We start from the raw sequence: 12334 nt of genomic DNA, 5'->3' as shown, positions 1-12334 counted from the left end.
TGTACATAGAAGGCAGGTATGAGTAGCAGCTCCTATGTATGAGAGAAGGGAGTGGTCTAAGAGGATGGATGATGAAGTGGGGTGTTCTTTTGCTTGTATCCTTCCCTGTTCCTCCATATCCCCTTCTCTCCCTAATCCGCTCACTCTTTGCCTCAAAATCTCAGTTACAATCTCTCCTCTCTCCCTCTCGGCTGCCATCTCAGCACATTCTCACATCAACAGCTCCACCAACAGGTGGAAAAATGCCTCTCAAAGGGCGACACTCCATGCCTTCATCAGTCCTCAGTCCGAGGATCTCTCCACATTTCTCCCTGACAGTGAGATGCAACGCCACACATTTTCAAGGCCCACGTTTTAAATTTCCTGTTAACTGAGAGCTGTTTCCATGTGAACCATTCGGGTGGTGGTGGTGGGGGGTTATTTATTGTCATTCAGCACACAGCAATGCTGAATCAACAGGGTCACAGGATAAAGGAGTGAGGACACTCCATGCTGGCACAGAGCTGCTCTCGTCATCGCTTATAAATAAGTCAACCTCTCCTGGAAGTGCTCAGATCTGCCTTTCATCTGCAGTTCTGATGGAGTCTCAGTGTAAAAGATAATTGTGAGACACTATGAAACATCAGTTCTGTGCATTCAAGGAGGCATAAAACACAACTGAGACTTCCACATCCGTCCACTGGGAGGCAGAGATGAGGGGATCTATCTGACTTTGTCTTGTGCTCACATCATCTGGAAACCTTTCTCAAGCATTTAAACTCAACAGGAGTCAGCTGCCTCAGGCAAGCTGTGGTCTGCATTCAGTATCAGCTTTTTGAGTACTGTTCTCAGCATATGAGAGGGTACTACTTAAGTTTAAAGTGACAGAGGGGACATAGTGCTTCATCCATGAAAACAGTACACAACAGGAGAAAATTTGCTTCTAAAGAGATTCCAGATTCAGGACATAAGCTTTTCTGGACAACAGCCCATTACGGTAAGATCTGTTCACTTTCAGCAGATACTGATCAAACCACCAAAAAATAAATGGGATAAATAACACTTTAGTGCTCAATATATTTTCACTGGTTTGTAATTGATACATAGCCTACTTATTTGATATTGTGCTGTATTTCCATTTGTTTTTATACCATTTAGTGCCATGATTGAGAGACATTTTATTTCATAGGCTACATATAAATGATCATTTAGCCTGATATATTTGTGATCTTCGTATCTTTGGGGATTTTGACTAGAATTTAAAATAAAGTTCTCTGTATTTGACTGATGATTGGATATTAAAACTACAACAGCTTCAGCTACAACAACTGTAACAAACCAATGACAATGAAAATTCTGATATTATGTTCATGGCTTGAAGTTATTTTGTGTCTTTTCCACAGACTGTAAGCTATATAAAAAGGTCTTTACATGTGTGGCAGTAAACCTGTTTCGGTCCCTCTTGTCGCCACCAGGGGGCGGTGTTGTTATTTCAGCCCCGCGCGGAGGCGGAACACGACGTGGCAAGTGAGCGGTCCACTTCCTGTGTGTTGTGCGGTATTGACATCCGTCTCTCTCAGTCTTATCGCCTGTCAAACCCGGACTTCCTCGGCTCGGACTTTCTATCAGCCTTCAGTCCACCGCTCAGGCCGGGGTCGGTGTGAGGAGAGGAGGGGGCTGTCGTCTTACAAGAGGAGAGGCCTGAGCCGCGGAGCTCCGTAGCCGGACAGGAGGGATGACAGCCGGGCTTCTGGTGGTGTTGGTCGGGGGGCTGCTGGAGGTCTGCAGCGGCGTCTCGGCAAACAGAGGCGGATACCCCTCCTTCACAGACGAAGTCCCCTTTAAAATCACCTGGCCTGACGCTGAGTTCACGCTGGTAGGTCTCCTCCTGTCTCCTCCTGTGGTGTCACCGCTTTCTCAAACGGACAAGTAAACTGACTGTGATATAAGGGCTGTAGGTGTTACTGCACCTGTCTGGCTGCTCTGCTATCAGAGTGAGTTTCCTTGTTGTTTTGTACCAGCGGTTTCGTTTGAATAACAAACATTTGTCTGTGGTTTGCAGCCGACTTCAGGAGCACTCTACAGCAAAGATGATTTTGTCATAATGACAACAACAGAAAAGGAGAAGTACAAATGTCTCCTTCCATCCCTGACCACCGGAGAGGAGGTAGGAGATTAACTTGTTTCTCACACTGGTCTGTCAACCTCATATAATCTGAGCATGGTCTCATGAGGGACTGTGAAATGTCCCTACATAGTATGAACTACATATTTCAGTTGCAAAAGGTTAACATGTAAAATAAAGCAATTAAAACTTCCCAAATGTCTTAAAGCAAGCCCCTCCCAATTTATGTACTGATATATCCCATATAGCTACCCCCCAACCCTGATTTTGTGTAGATAAATATAAGTGGTTTGTTATGTTACTAAACATGCCAGGACACATCTCTCCTCCTTATATATATATATATATAATTATACAGGTTGATGTCCGCACTTATATAAAAGTACTGTATATCTATATCTACCACTGATTTGGCTTCAGGCTGTGCCATATTGTTGTACCTGGCTTTTTACTTATATGATGCAACAACAATGCTACCTACTGCTAGAGGATGAAATTGTTAAAAAAAAAAGAGAGAGGAAAAAAAGCCAGGTTTTAAACAGGTCTCCAGTTTGATTATAAATAAAGTACTGAAAAACAGTTTTCACATAAAAAAAGAAACTTAATCTTTAAAATCTTTAGAAAAGCAGCTGCATGATTCCACTCTGTGCAAATATGTCACTTAAATCTTGTGATGTCATTGTTTTAATAATTTCTTTTGTTGTCTCAGGACAATGAAAAGGAGTACAGTGGGCCAAGTCCGGGTGACCTGCTGGAGCCGCTGTTCAAACGGAGCAGCTGTTCCTACAGGGTGAGAGCCGCCATGTTTCCTTTCTGCTTTCGTTTCATTTCCCTACTTCTCTCGGTGGAGAGGCTGAAACCGTGTGCAGCTGGAGTTCATGCTATGTTAGTAGAGCGTAACGGGCTTTATGCACAGCTCCACTACTTCCTGAAATAAGCCAGCTGGTTTATTTCCTGTCTTACATTATTGGACCAACTGATTAATCCAGGTGTGCCTGACCTCACAACAATGGTCAGGCACACCTGGATTAATCAGTTGGTCCAATAATGTAAAACAGGAAATAAACCAGCTGGCTTATTTCAGGAAGTAGTGGAGCTGTGCATAAAGCCCACTGAGAACATGTTTTCCTGCCTTGGTGTTTGGTGAATTAAAAACTCACTCAGACAAACTTGCTCTTGATTTGCCAACCTTGCAGATTGAGTCATACTGGACATATGAAGTATGCCATGGAAAGCACATAAGACAGTATCATGAAGAGAAGGAGACCGGACAGGTCAGTGTTTGACTTGAGATATTAGGAATGGAAATCCTGCAATTTGTCCAGAAAGTGACCAAATGTGTTTCCATAGAAGATCAGCGTTCAGGAGTACTTCCTGGGGAACTTGGCAGAAAAGAGCCAGTCGACAGACACAGGTGAGGTTCTTTGTGAAGGAAGTTTTCTGATATTATGTTTATATGACTTCTCTAAATGATTTAAAATGTCTTTTACTTGTTTCACTAAAGATAGGAATTTATGTTTTTCAGAGAAAGTTGAAGAGCCAGTCAAATCAACAGCTGAAGCAGAAGTGAGTATAACTATGACACCAGGCAAGTTTGCCAGGACACTGTAGCTTTCAGTTCTCATGACTGTCGCCTCTTTCATGTTTCCATCTCTCTTTCCACTAATGTTCAGGTGCCCACTAAGAATATAGAGGGTCAGCTCACTCCCTACTACTCGCTGGAAATGGGAAATGGGACTCCCTGTGTGCTGAAACAGAATCAGCCCCGCTCCACGTCCGTGCTGTATGTCTGTCACCCAGAGGCCAAGCACGAGATCTTGTCTGTCGCCGAAGTCACAACCTGTGAATACGAGGTGGTGGTGTTGACACCGCTGCTTTGTGCTCACCCAGAATACAGGTAGAGCTCCCAGAATGAATATGTTGGAGTATTGTACTCAAAGGAATACACCTCAGGAGTAGAGATACGTTAGGTGTTTCTGTTTTGGAAATATAGAAATGCTGTTTTAAAGGGATAGTTCAACATTTTGGCAAATTTGCCCATTGCCATTATCCCTATAGAGTAGGTTCGTTACCTTTAATGGTCGGTGTAAACTACTTTTAGAACCGTGGAGCCGAGCTGCAAGCTGCTCAGAGCTACTGTACATTATGGAGGCTAATGGAATTTCTTGGTTTCCCTCATCAAACTCATCAAATACACAATCCAACAACTCCAAAACAGTCTTGTGGACAAGTTGTGACCTGCACATTCACTACGCTATGAGATAATAATGGAACATTACAAGACAGAGTTGTTTTCAAGGCAAATGCAGAGACTGCTTGCCGAAAAACTGGCCTCGATGGGAACGCGCATCAGCGGTATTGCGTGAATTTACCTAAAAAACAACTCCATCTCGTTCCGTTATTATTTCATAGCGTGGTGAATGTGCAGGTCACAACTTGTCCACGAGAGCCTGTTGGAGTTGTTGGATTGTGTATTTGATGAGTTTGATGAGGGAAACCAAGAAATTCCATGAGCCTTCGTAGTGTAGCTCTGAGCACCTTGCGGCTCTGCTCCGCCGTTCTAAAAATAGCTTGCACTGACAATTAAAGATAACGAACCTACTCCTAAGACTATAGGGATTATGGCAAGGGGCCAATTTGCCAAAATGTTGAACTACCCCTTTAAGATTAGCCATCCCTGTGGACTCCGATTCTACTGAAATGTATTTTCCCACTGGTGAGATTCCAGCTTCTTACTTACTGTTTCCCGACATGTATTCCTGCCAGGTTTAAGTCGTCCCCGGTGAACGCCATTTTCTGCCAAGCTCTGGCAGGCTCGCCTGTTCGGCCTCAGCGGCTCACCCAGCTGGACAAGGAGCAAGAGGAGCAGCTCAAACCACCGTTCAGCTCCACCTCCGAGACCAGAGAGGTGAGACGTGGGCAGAAAAAGATGACAAGGGGGGAAATTGGTACATGCTACCGATGACACTTGGCTCAGACAGATCTTTGACACGTTACAGGAGGAGGCGTCGCCGGTGAGAGAGGAGGCCTTCACCTCCACTCACAAACCCATCACCGTCGGAGGGCAGTCTCAGGTCACGGTCGGCACCACTCACATCTCTCGTTTGACAGATGACCAGCTAATCAAAGAGTTCCTCAGCGGCTCGTACTGTCTGCACGGGGTGAGGCACGTTCATCTGCAGCGCCTGAGTGGTTTGATTAACTATTCGGTGACTTATAATCGTTTTACTGTGTCCCTCAGGGAGTGGGCTGGTGGAAATATGAATTCTGTTACGGAAAGCATGTCCATCAATACCATGAGGTAAGAGTCTGTTACTGTGAGCCCATGTGTGTAAAAACTGTGTCATGTGGTTATGCGGACAAGGTGTTGCGATGCAAACAAATATTTTCACAATGAATCACTGCAGATTATTGCTTCAATTAAAATAACTCGCCCATAAAATGTTAGATGTTTCTTTGTGTCTTAACCCACTAAAAAGTTGCTTGTTGAATTTTCCACCAACCAATTGATACACTGTTTAATTGTAACACTTTGTAATTTCATAAAGTGGTGTCTTTGATGGGCATGGAAGATTGGTTGTTTTGGCATAGTGATGCAAATGTGACGCTCGTCCCTCCAGGATAAAGAGCAAGGAAAGAACATCGTGGTGGTGGGGAGCTGGAACGCGGAGGAGCACGTCGAATGGGCCAAGAAGAACGTCGCCAGATCCTACCAGCTCAAGGATGATGGAGTGCAGAAAGTCAAGTATGTCATTTCTCCATCTGGACCCTAACCTGGGTGTCATTTGAGATTATTGTTGATTTATTCTTGATCTTTTTTCCCCTGATCCACGACAGGCTGGTTTCCCACTTGTATGGCCACGGGGATGTTTGTGATCTGACAGGGAAGCCCAGACAGGTCATTGTCAAGCTCAAGTGAGTGAACAGTCATCGCAGCACCAGCTCGGTGTCCTGCTCTGAGTCAGTGTGCGTGAGTCAGAAAAATGCCCAAATGTTTCACTTTTGATTCACTCGTCTCATTTCTCTTGTCTCTGTCAGATGTAAAGAGTCTGAGTCTCCCCATGCTGTCACTGTCTATATGCTGGAGCCTCAGACTTGTCAGTACATCCTGGGGGTAAGTAAGCTCACTATGCACAGACACTGGGGGAAAGAAAAGGAATGTGGAGAATCATTGGGGAGCATATGAAAATTATGTAGTAGGCCATTTTCACACTTGACATATTCATTTATCAAACACTGGTGCAGTTATTTGCTTTGTTAACTGTTGCATCTCTTAATTGCTGGAACCGAGCCGTTGTTATTCAGTGTTAGTTCCACCTGTCCGGTAATATAATTTAATAATTTAATAAGCACTTAAAGGCTAGCAAAGTTATCAGGATTATGGAAACTACATGTACAATACAGTGTGGTGAGACATTTCCACAGGGATGAAAATATTTTGAATTTAACCAGCAAAATCATCTGAATATTTGGATACAATGGTAATTTCTATTTTTACTTGCCCACCAGACAGCGTGGGAACCATACAATAGAACAATGGATGGTGAGAAATGTTTCAAACATGACTGAAAGGGAGGGAGTGCTAATGTCTAACGCTACTGGTAAAATTGACATTGTTAAAGGAGAACTATGCAAGTCTGGCCGCTTTTCCGCTATTTTGCTAACCCTCCCCTCAGCCATGTGCATTTGTTTACAACGAAGCCGGCGAGAAATCAATCAATAGAGCGGTACATAACGTCATATATCATATATGATGTTACGACGTGTATGTTTGTGTAGTCTTATCTGTCATAAACAAGAGATTATGAGTTACGGGGCGTGTTTGTATCCCGGTGCCCAGAGAGGAGAACTGGGACAAGGTTGGTTTTTGGCAAAGAGACGCTGCATGGAAAGCAGAGAGCTTCCATTTATTGCTGTTTAATTAAAGTAAAAATGTAGCAGAGTTAAGATAAAAAGTTCCTCTTTAAAGTTGGCTGACATCTTTTTCCCCCTCTAGGTTGAGTCTCCAGTCATATGCAGGATTCTCGACACTGCAGATGAACACGGGCTTCTGTCACTCTCCGGATAAACTGTAAGAGATCGAGTGACAGCGACAGCGCATGAAGGACAAGGAGAGGACACAGAGAGAGAGAGAGAGAGACGTGAACTTCAAAAGAGGAGAGGATACTTGTGATAAAACAGAAGCCTGTTTGTTGGACGAAGAGAAATGCCCGTGACACTGCGCTAGAAGCCAAAATCAAGGTTAAACTTGATCCTGAGGCTGGACTTCACGTAGCTCAGGAGCACAGCCTCAGCCCGAAGCCCTGACCTGTGCAACGGGACAATGCTACATCACAGCCTAACCCAGCAGGCCAGCTCAGACTCATTGGTAACACAGTGAAACGGGGCTGACGCCGCACTCCACAAGGCAGTGGATTTGTTGCCTGTACTTAATATCTGTGCTTCACTTTGTGTTGATTAATTGCAAGTAAATGAGATACATATCAGGGGATTCATAATTATCAGGGGAATCAACAATATTCATGGTGGTTTTATTGTCTGTGTGTGAGGATGTGTGTCTGTGTGTGAGGTATGAAATGATTAGTTGTTTGATTGTGGCACTTTGTATATGTAGATATGAGAAAAGGAAGGTCTGATTTTTTTTTTTTTCTTTTTGCAAAAGCGTGAGTGTGCTGTGTTGATTTACTGGATGAATGAGTGTAAGTTATGCATCAGAAGGAGCCGTGGAGTAGCTTCAAAGTGAGTGATGTGGTAGGATGTACAGAATGTCTGTGGGTTTCCTAAAAAAGAGAGGTATTCTGTGGTTACATGATAATGTGCACTGGGATCCTGATCACTGCTGTATCACAAAGATATAAATTCAATGCATTTGCAGGAGAAAATAAAACTAAGACATGAAACCTCAATAACAGTGTTGGGTTACAACACGGGAAAATGTATTTGACTTGACCAAGACGAGTGATTAATAAGAGAATTTCAATTTATAATTTTTTTTTTTTTTTTAGTGTGTGTTTTTCTTCATGTTTTAAAAGAAATGTGGCATCTCACTGAAGGACATCTGCTACAGTAAGTTGCCATGGTAAAATAAAGGCCAACAGAGGGCGCTCATACTATGTGTGTGTTGTTTTGTCATATTTACACTGAAGTGTTGAACGGTAGCCACTGTAGAATTGATGTTCAGTTCAGAGGCCTTTGCGTTAAAGTCACAAAATATTAAATATAAAAACATGTGTAATATATAGAAGTTTCATGATTTATCAATTCATTGTTTTGCCTCAAAAAATCTGATCAGAAAAAGTGATTTGTGATGATTGTGTGACCAACATTAAAACCGAAATATGGTAAGTTGACAGAGATGAGCATGGTGGAGCTGGTCTAAGTTTGATAAACATGACTATAAAAAACAATTAAAATGGTTAAATCAATTATTTAAAATAAAAAAAAAAGATACTGATTCATTTCCTGTCAGTGGGTTTCCTGATTAATCATCAAAGCTGTGGTTTAAAAAAGATTTAAAAAAAAAAAAAAGTGAAAGATCCACTACACTTGCCAAACATTTATTGTTTTAAAAAGTGTATGAGGTTCACAAATACATTTTTCTTAAGAAGCAGAAGTCCATCAAAGTGTAACCACATGCCATTGACAGCCACGTGTGGGCCTGTGCAGGGTTTCACAGCAGCTGATGTCAGTGCTCAGCAACGTCAACCAGACAGGAGGCAGCAGTGAAACCGGTAAATGCAGTCCAGTCCGGCTGCAATGAAAAACTACAGTCTTGGGTTATAATGGCACATCTGTGCACAACACGGGGGTAAATTTATGTGAAAATGCTCTGTATCTGTAAAAAGAAAAAAAAAAAGGTTTATTCAGTTCAATGACAGTAAATAACTTTTTGGAACAGAAACCTCCGTTACAAATGTCTTGCTAATTTCAAGTGTCCATGGAAAGCTTATGACTGGTTCTTTAGTTTTACCACTCAAAAATAAAAATAAAAAATTAACATGTACTTCCACTGTAAAAGAGAACAAGCTTAATACCGATTCCAAATACATAAAATGGACTGTGTTCATGTTTCTCTTTTGATTCACATTTCATTTAAAGCCATGGTGAGATTGTCCAAACGTTCCTGTTTGGCAGCTCTTGGACTAAACCGAGGGAATGGGAATCTGGTGCACTGATGTGCTTTCAAAGTCTTGAAGAGCGTCTTGGTGAGTGTGGTAGTGCATGGCTACATATGACTTGGCAAAGGCAAATGTCTGGGAGCTGACAGGCTGCAGGCTAGTGGGGGAGCTGGGCCCCGCAGAGGGGCTGCTGTTGTATATACTGTAGTAGGGCTCAATGCGGGTGTTGATGGGCGTCGAGGTACTCGGCGGGCGAGGTTTACGCACACCTGTGGCCCTTGGACTCCCAGCACAATCCCGTGAGTGACTGGGACCACAAGCCTGGTCCACCAGCCTCCTCTGTGGCTTGGGCGACAGCACGTAGGCCGAGTTTGTTTCGTGATGGGAGGATTTATTGCGATTGACTTCCAGGCTGCCTTTCCCCATCGCGTGCAGACGAGTCTTTTGCTTGCAACATAAAAAGCCCAGCGCTGCCCACTGAATGCAGCACAGCACACGGCGGCGCAGGCCAGCGCTGTTGCGTGAGTACACAAAGGGATTGATGCCCGACTTGAGGAAAATGAGCACGAAGCCGCACAGTTCAAACTGGTAATGCGCAAAGCTACTTTCCGGTGTCAAAACATCCTGTGCCAGCGAAACTCCCATTGGCAGGCAGCAAAGCAGGACGGAGAACACTATCACGACACAGGTGACGACGGCCTTTGAGTCTTTGGCTGTGGCCAGGTTGACTGTGGACACCAGCTGGCAGCAGGTGGCTCCCTGTGCAGCACCTGGGACCAGGGGCTGGGCGGTCCTGTTGGCATAGGAGTGAGTCTGAACGTTCTGCAGTTTGTTGTAAGTCTGGTTCCGGTACAGAGAGGGACCTTGAACGGCACACTGCATGCTCTCAAAGCCCGCTGCGATGAGAGGCGGTGGGGGCGGAGGGCATGTGGCGTCCACCGTCATGATGGGACATTTCCTCACTTGTGCATTCTTCCTCAATGTCTGAGCAATCATCAGATAGGATACAGACACCACAGCTACGCAAAAGGCAAAGTCGGCCAGGTAGACGTACAACACCACCCTGGCCTGCCCGCCTCCTAGGCCGAAATGGGGCAAGCAGGGTCCGCCCGCATGTGGGTACGCCCGCAGGGTGAGGAGGGCGGCCATGGTGAAGCTGGACATCCACAGCAGGGCGGTGAGGGCCAGCGTGCGGGGGAAGGAGGCGGTGCGGTTGGGCTGCTGCCCCAAAACCATGCGCAGCCTGTGCAGAGCGATGACGGCCACCGTCTCCAGGGACATGATGATGAAGCCGGAGCTGGTCAGGTGGAAGGCGAAGCAGAAACTCTTGGACACGCCGTCCGCTCCGCCTGCGTCCAGGAAGAGCACCAGGGCAAACATGGGGGCGGTCACGCAGCAGATGAACAAGTCGCAGAAGGACAGGTTGAGGATCATGAAGTCGAAGTTGGTGCGGAACTTGCGAAACGCCGGGTCGAAGAAGGACAGGAACACCACGAGGTTGCCGTAGGAGCCCAGGCAGAAGATGAGGATGAGGAGCAGAGAGCAGAAGGTCAAGGTAGCGGCGTGGATCACAGCCCAGCCTGACGAGGTCTGCGTGCCCAGGGTGCCATTCAAGGTCTGATGTCTTGGCACATCCACCAGGTCCGATGGCGTGACAGTGGTGTTCATTGTATTGCCAACAATTTATGAGGATCCCCCAGTCATGGATTTCAACATTATTCCTCTGTATGGAGGGAGTGCATGATGATTACAGTATCTGCTGCCTCCGCCATTGCTGCCACCTTGGTAGAAAAGATACAAAGTCATTTATAAGCTATTATGGTGAACCCTAGATCACTCTGAATGCATTACAGCTGATAATGGAGAGCAACAGTTAACTTACAATTGAGTGTAAAAGGGTTATAAGACACAAGCTACTAGGCTATAGCTATGCACCACTGCATTTGGCCAATTATACCTTACCCCCGCCCCCCTCTCCCCCCCAACACACACACACACACACACACCGTCTGCTGATATCCAGAGGAAATATATGTATACATATAAACTAAGCTGTTAAATGGCGTTCATTTTCTATACCGGCGAAATGTAACCTACCTGCTGTAATCGACCGTGTGTCCATCTTCACCATCATCTTCATCATCTGATACAGCCAGTCTTCATTTTAAATCAGTATGATAGCAAGCAGTATGAACGCACAGCGGCTTTGGGAGAGAGAGAGAGGGGGAAAAAAAACGTATTTCAACGGCAGCGGATGCAAAACAGCGCAGTCCATTAACAAACCTCGACGTGAAACGAAACGTTGGCTCGCAGGTCTGTGTTTTTAAAGCCGATACAGCGCAGAGAGATGAGAGCATACTCCTTTTCTTGGCGATATGGATCCATTCTTACACAGGAGCGACGGCCACCGGACTTGCACTGAGAAATGAGTATGAAGTCACTGCCTACGTATGTGGGCATCAACATAACCCCTGCAGTCCATATAAAAAAATAAATTAAAAAAAACTAGTGTCACTTATGCCCCGTTTATGATAATTAAAGACAGTATGAACGGCCATTTTCCCAGTTTTTTTTTTTTTTTTTTACTGCTGGTTGCAAGATTTGAAAGAGACCTGCTGTGACGTCAGTTATTTTACCGCAGCAAACGATTTTTTTTTTCACCATGGCAACATACTTCAGCTTTTATGACAAGTGCCTCGGAGCATTTTAGCTTGATAGCATAGTAATAATTTATGATAGTTACTGTTAATGTGTAAATATGATATTCAAATTGGTTGACAAGTGTTTTGAATTCTAACTATAACAGCAAAAAAAGAAAAGAAAAAAAAGGACATTAGTCACAATGTAGAATGAGGTTTAAAGCAGGACAAGCATCAGATTGTGAAACTCTGGCTAACAGGTTTAGGAAATATTCAAGTCATTTAAACAAGAAGCTGCCACATGATTTGGGAAAAATACAAGATTTTCATCAATTTTATAGCAGCTGAGAGCCACTGTTAAGCATAATAAACTCACAAAACAAACTAAAAACATGCTAATTTTGTTTGTAACAGTTACAATAATGCATTTTTTAAAATGGGAAGAAAAAAAAATTAAGGCTAAATTTAAATTT

The 12334-nt window shown here is 44.2% G+C and overlaps 2 protein-coding genes across 3 annotated transcripts; one reads left to right on the top strand and one right to left on the bottom strand.

Annotated features, from left to right (window-relative positions):
- Positions 1 to 1531: 1531 nt before the first annotated feature.
- Positions 1532 to 8405, top strand: erlec1 (endoplasmic reticulum lectin 1). Of its 2 annotated transcripts, none has more exons than XM_085800344.1 (14): positions 1532 to 1855; positions 2042 to 2146; positions 2814 to 2894; positions 3301 to 3378; positions 3458 to 3518; positions 3630 to 3670; positions 3778 to 4001; positions 4871 to 5012; positions 5104 to 5265; positions 5346 to 5405; positions 5725 to 5849; positions 5942 to 6019; positions 6143 to 6218; positions 7101 to 8405. In XM_085800344.1, exons 1-14 carry the CDS (start codon positions 1715 to 1717, stop codon positions 7170 to 7172), a joined length of 1446 nt encoding a protein of 481 aa, XP_085656470.1. In that variant the 5' UTR covers positions 1532 to 1714; the 3' UTR covers positions 7173 to 8405. The 2 variants fall into 2 exon arrangements, with proteins under 2 accessions (XP_085656470.1, XP_085656469.1); XM_085800343.1 differs by having other exon boundaries at positions 3455 to 3518.
- A 608-nt stretch (positions 8406 to 9013) lies between these two features.
- Positions 9014 to 11029, bottom strand: gpr75 (G protein-coupled receptor 75). The gene has a single exon (XM_085800342.1). It carries the CDS (start codon positions 10888 to 10890, stop codon positions 9247 to 9249), a length of 1644 nt encoding a protein of 547 aa, XP_085656468.1. The 5' UTR covers positions 10891 to 11029; the 3' UTR covers positions 9014 to 9246.
- Between the last annotated feature and the right edge of the window lie 1305 nt (positions 11030 to 12334).

This window comes from Trachurus japonicus, chromosome 15, assembly GCF_045865225.1.
Source record: "Trachurus japonicus isolate A0001 chromosome 15, Traja_1.0".
NCBI lineage: Eukaryota > Metazoa > Chordata > Actinopteri > Carangiformes > Carangidae > Trachurus > Trachurus japonicus.
The sequence above is the reverse complement of the archived record's forward strand: the minus strand, read 5'-3'. Positions and strand labels throughout refer to the sequence as shown.